A 6,000-nucleotide genomic window follows, 5' to 3' on the forward strand; every position below is an offset into this window, starting at 1 on the left:
TCGGGGGCGGTGAGAGTGTGGAACGAGCTGCCCGCAGCACTGGTAGATGCGGGTTCGATTTCAGCATTTAAGGAAGATTTAGATAGGTACACAGATGTGGAGTGGAAGTCTATGGTCCGAGTGCAGGTCGAGGCGACTAGGCAGAATAATGGTTTGGAGCGGACTAGACGGGCAGAATGGCCTCTTTCTGTGCTTTAATGTTCTACGACTTCTAAGTCCAGGACTTAGTTACCAACCACGGGTGCTCGCAATTACAGCCACCTGCCATAGAGCAACACAAGGGGCAAAAGTGGCATTCAGACATGGGTCTACCTCCATCCTATTTGTGGTAGAAGTGGGCGCTGCTTTCACAAGAAGCGCCCATCTGGCTGACATTCTCACCAGTTGATATAACCAGCCCAGACAGAGTATTGCCAGGTTCCTACCTGCGTTGTAAGCCGCCAGGTCAGCCCCGGGCCCTGGGCTCTTCCTCTTCCGCGGCCGGCCCTTCTGCACCGTGTTCATGCCGTTGTAGAAGGGTAACCCCAGAGTGCCGCCGCTCTTGGAGCCCACGTCCGCGTGGTTGAAGTGCGCCTGAAAATCGCCCTGAATCAGTGTCTCGAAGTGCACCCTGCAGTACACCAGACTGTCCTTCATGCCGAAGTGATCTCCGGTCGCCAGCATTTTGTTGCACGTGGTACATATGAAACAGTTCAAATGGTAGACCAAGTCCCTGGCTCTCATCACCATCTCCGACGCTGAGATCCCGAGGTGACATCTGGCGCACCTTTGTACGGAGAATCTCCTGCGGGGAGTGCGAAGGGAAACGTTACACATAAAACCTGTTGGTGTCTTATGTCAATTGTTCATAAGTTAGTTTAACGCTTCGTCCGTGGTGTGGAATCTAATTACAATCAGATACTTCCCGTGAAGAACCAAGGTGGTGGTGTTGTCTGGAGAGTATGCCTCAAACCACAGGTACACGCACACAGACAGGTAGACACCCATACAAAATACACACAGACTGGAATATAGATACACACACTGATAGACGAGCACTCATACACATAGACACACACAAAACCTATCACATGAACTGAAAGTCTCTGTCTTTATCTTTCCCTCATGCACAAATAGCTAAACACTTACACGAATACACACACACACTAAACCGATCACTAACAGTTTTTCCTAAGTCAGCCTTTACCTCTCTCACACTCTCTCTTCTCTCTCGCATACATTGACACTTACACAAATACCCACATACACACATCTGTCAGCACTCATACACAGATACAGACGCCAATCTGACACACACGCACCAACTGTGTTTCTCAGACACTGTCTTTAGCTCTCTCAACCTCCCCCCCCCACCCACACACACACACACACACACACACACACACACCTCTACTCTTACCCATAAGCATTCATACAAACAATGCACTAAACCACATTCCCCTCTCCAGCAAAGGTCGGGTTTGCAGAAAGGTTTTGGTCAGGAATTATTAGAGTTTGGGGTTTTGGCAGTACCGTCATATTTGCAATAACATATCAAGAAAATGACTGAACTCCACTTTCAAAACGTCCCGTCTCCCTGCTTTAAGAATCCTGCACACTCTTGGTTGGACTGAGCGTGAAGTTGTAGAATACTGCCCGTCCCCGCTGAAAAGATTGTCAGCCACATCTTCACAGCGGCGCCTGACACACTCCATCTCCTTTTCTATTCAATGAGACTTGGCTTAACTTTAGAAATATTATACCTCTTTAGGCCACAGTTCCATGCAGAAGGGCAAATGGTTCGTTTTACAGCAGGGGGGCTATTTCAGGAAGGATTCCCACCTCCTTGAAACTGAAGGTTTAAAACTTGGGGGTGCTGGATACCGGTTAACGGGTGAGCTCCATTTAAACCGCCACCTTTCCGCCTTCGTTAACCGCTAATCAAACTGGGTGAGGGAGTTTAACAATTGGAACTATAGTGCAAAACAATTCCTTAGACTCCATTATATCCCACACATTTTAGCAACCCCTCCCATCCGAAAAATTATGATAATTCGTTGGCGTCCCCTGCACTTGTTCCCACATATTCCACTTGGAAATCACTACGCCCGTAAAACTGCTTCTCTGAGCTTGGCTGGCTGACGTTTCGCCTGCCCGAGAGCACGCGAACCGAAATAAATATTCGTGTTATATCTCGGTCCGTTTGCCTTAAACTGTGTTGCGGGTCTTAAATTAGAAAATCGTTGGAAAAATATGACGCTGCATGATTTAAAACATTAACTATTTATATGTCCCTTGTAAGTATAAGAGTGCTCTGCAGAAATAGCTTACGGACCAAGTCGAGACTAGGCGTGAAATCTCAACTAACCAGCTCCGTCCTGAAGCGCCGCAGAATCTTATTACTAGCAGAATCCTGTTTTAAACCTACACTTATTCGCGCCGAATGCGGATTAGGGGATCATTTCCCCGTCGTTGTAAGCGTTTCAAAGGTTTGCAAAGGGTATTTTTTCTCTCTCGCTATCAATGCCAGATAGAATCACTGTCTCGCGGCCTTGCAATAAAATACGGCAAATATGCCTTCCCAAGATTCAAAAATAAACATCGTTAACTCGTAGTAACCTCCCCTGTGTGAAACTTCTCCAGCTTGTTCTTTTCTCCCTGTTCGTGCCCAGTAACCACACGGTTGGCTAAAAGCAAAAAGCCCAGATCTTTCCGGTACCGGACTGCCTATATTTGCCCCAATTTAAATTCACAAGTCCGTTTAATCAAAATCAGAATTAGCACTAATATCACAGGCACAATGTCGTGAAATTTGTTTTATGTATTGCACTGTAGTGTTGCCGCAAAATAACAAATTTCACGACATATGCCAGTGATAATAAACCTGATTCCGATTCGGATTAATTCCGTAGCTAAGACCCCGATACCAGGAAACTGACTAGCGGCAGAAACAGCGCTTTCGCCTGGTACAGTGGGAAGACACCGTGCCCAGCCGGGTTATTGTAACTGCTGGATGTCGTTCATTCCATTATATTTAACTGCAAGAATCGCTGTCGCTGGTATTAAATTTTATTTAACACAGTTAGAACACAATTAAACTTAATTAGAGTATTAACACAAGCCTCGTTTTATTGTTTCTATTGTGGTCTACTTACGGCGTGACAAGAGCTAATGTGATTTTATTTATACACCGTCCACCCAATAACAGGTTTCAAACAACTTCGACTATCGCAAAACAATTTAATTGCTTGTTTGGATTTAATATTCCGTTTTGATCATAGACGGATTATCATCTCACTGTTAAACTTCTGACCCTCTGACAGGGAAACAGCAAAAAAGTATCTAAGTATCCGATGGAATTAAAGCATTTACTTATCAAGGAAAAGGCATTCGTGCCCTCTGCTTGAGCGTGGTATCTATTTCGAAGCACTTTGTGTAAAAAAAAGGTCTTTAACTGACGCACAGTGATTCAGACAATAATGTTTAACGCTAATTATGGCTATATCATTCCAAGTTAGACCATCCCGACTAATTAGGTGGAAATTCGTGTCTTCTCTCTTTCAGTGCGGTAGCCCCCGTGTTGCTGCGGGCTGGGATTGGCGTGTTGGCCGCGATTTTAACATTGTGTTTTAAGGTACCTGTAATAATCTTCTTTGCAGTAGATGCTGCCGTCCTTAGCGAAGCAAGTCAGCTCGGACTCCAGGGCCAGCTTACATTCGCAGCACTTAAGGCAGCGCATATGCCACTGCTTGTCCACGGCCAGGAGGTAGTAACGATCTGAGATTTTGCCCCCACAGCCGGCGCAGAGAGCGGGCCGGTCGCCGCTAAGAGACGGCATAGTCTGAAAAACAGAAGCGGTTACCCCGTCAGCGTCCACTCTACCACGCACCAGAAACAGCGATAGATATTTACACCTTGTCAGCCGGGGAAGAGCTCACACCATATATATTTCAAACACGGATTACGGTCTGATTAATTCCACTACAGCGTTGTACTTTTGATACGTTACATGCACGCCACTATGGTTATTATCTAGATGCTGCCCTGTTTGATTCTTGACTTGGACTAAATTACGTGGTTAACAAGAACTTGATTGCTGCTGAATATTACCGAAGCGGCTCTTTTTGTCCTGTTGTCTTCCGAATCCTTGCCAACCTTCAAAGCAGCTGCGGGCTAACAGCCTCGTCACACAGAATCTTTCTGCTTCTTCTATCCGCCACCACAACCACTGTTTAAAACACCTCATCTCCGCTTTAATGAAAATATTCCTGCTAACAATTTCGCTCAATACAAAGGGCGCCTTCATTTCCACAAACACGTATCACTGATCCTTTGCCAAACTATTAATCACATTCTGTTTCAATAACCGTCAGGTTTAAAGTCGCTGTTTATATGACAAGTTTTATTATTTATGAACACAGGCCTACCGTTATTTTGCAATCCCACAGAAACATCTCTTTGAGGGTAGTACTTTGGAACCTGAATACCAGCGATTTGAAACAACCCCATCTTTAAAAAGAAAGGCAACATCGGTTCCTTTCCAGAAAATCATTGTGAACGTTTTAATACCATCCGATCGGTAATTTGTGGGGTTTAATTTCGCAGCAATCCCCTCTAAGACTCATTTGCTCCACAACTTATTCCAGGCGACTTCTCACCAGGACAGCCGGACACCTTGAGCCCGTGTTTGCAATTTCTTACCGTCTGTTTAATCCGTGCGCAGTCATGTCTGTCTCAGTTCGAAAATAAAGTTACTCAGACTACGAAATCGAGCTGCCCCTAGTTTTTCTTAATTTTTTTTCTGTTGCTTGCCTGGTGAAATTTTAAGACTAAACACAAGCGGCAGAGCCCAGGTTATCACGCGGAACACACCCGACCTGCTCGTGGGCAGGGTCCGACACATTGTCTGCCTTTCTCCAAAGTTTTGATTTCACAAGCGCAGGCATCTTCCTTTAAAAATCTGATTAATGATAACGTTTGATTAAAGCCTTCCATCTGATGGATACTCCGGAAGACATCAGTCACCCGCCACCACGACCGAGTCTGTGATACTCAGATTCAAAGCAGTCGCTCTAGCACCCGGTTAAAAAGATTATAGCAAGAAAACTAATCTTAAAAATAACTTACTTCGTTAGGCGTGGGTGCATAAAACGATTTTGTTTTAAATAACAATTGCCCAATCCCAGCGCAGTCCTCTAGGATAGTTAAACCCGTGGTGCCTACCGTGTCTTTTTCCCCCATCTCTATCCCCGCACTGTTGGCTGGCTCCATCTTCGACCGTCTTTCCATCTCCTCTATAACTCCCTGCATCTCACCCCCCGAGATTCCGTGGAAAAGCATCGCTGAGCGGCGGAAATTACACGTGTCTTGCTCAGGCTTCGAACTCAGAACTTCCATAAGCCGGAGACTTAAGCCATGCATTTATACGCGGATATGCCCAAATCTCTCGCTCTCGCTCTCTCAGCAACAGAAACAAAAGCGAGGTCAGACCACAGGACCGGTTTAAAAAAAATAAGAATATCAAAAAAAAATCACGTCACTTGCAACTTTTTTTTAAGTGGGGAAGGTACCCCGCTCCTGTTAAATAGCTCGCATCAAGATGTACAAAGGCTCGATCACAGAGGGTAAAAAACACAGGTTATTTTTTTACAATGTCTGATCTCGATGCAAAAAGCTGCAGACTTGATGGCTTGTTGTTTTTAGTAAGTTACTCTTGTGCAAAGCGAAGTCTTGTGTGAGTAATTGGGGAGGAGGGGTTAGTTCTGAATTTGGTGTAATCCTTTAACGCCGCTCTGTTGCACCCGGTTTTCTCTCCGTGATTGACAGCAGCGGCCATCGCCGGCTCCGCGCCTTTTCTACCGGGACGACACGTCACCGCCCCCCGCGTGCGCCCATTGGCTGTCTCCACGCCACCGCCTTCCTATTATAGCAACGCGTGCTGGGGGCTTTCAAATTTAAAGGGAGACTGCATGGAAAAATAACATTTTTAAAAGTTCAACGATTTTTCCCTTAAAGACGCAG

The 6,000-nt window shown here is 45.5% G+C and overlaps 1 protein-coding gene across 2 annotated transcripts in view; it reads right to left on the bottom strand.

The window, feature by feature from the left end:
- The window catches only part of LOC132407439 (LIM/homeobox protein Lhx2-like), a 55,996-nt gene extending 50,662 nt beyond the window's left edge, over positions 1-5,334 (bottom strand). Inside the window, exons 1-3 of one of the 2 annotated variants that reach the window (XM_059993942.1) lie at positions 5,203-5,334; positions 3,618-3,820; positions 430-784 (exon numbers count right to left, since the gene is read on the bottom strand). In XM_059993942.1, coding sequence (XP_059849925.1) covers positions 430-784; positions 3,618-3,820; positions 5,203-5,319 — 675 coding nt within the window. In that variant the 5' untranslated portion in view covers positions 5,320-5,334. Of the gene's footprint in view, positions 1-425; positions 785-3,617; positions 3,821-5,202 lie in introns of both variants that reach the window. The other variant, XM_059993941.1, reaches the window with a different exon arrangement.
- Between the last annotated feature and the right edge of the window lie 666 nt (positions 5,335-6,000).

Source organism: Hypanus sabinus, chromosome 18 (genome assembly GCF_030144855.1).
Source record: "Hypanus sabinus isolate sHypSab1 chromosome 18, sHypSab1.hap1, whole genome shotgun sequence".
Classification (NCBI taxonomy): domain Eukaryota; kingdom Metazoa; phylum Chordata; class Chondrichthyes; order Myliobatiformes; family Dasyatidae; genus Hypanus; species Hypanus sabinus.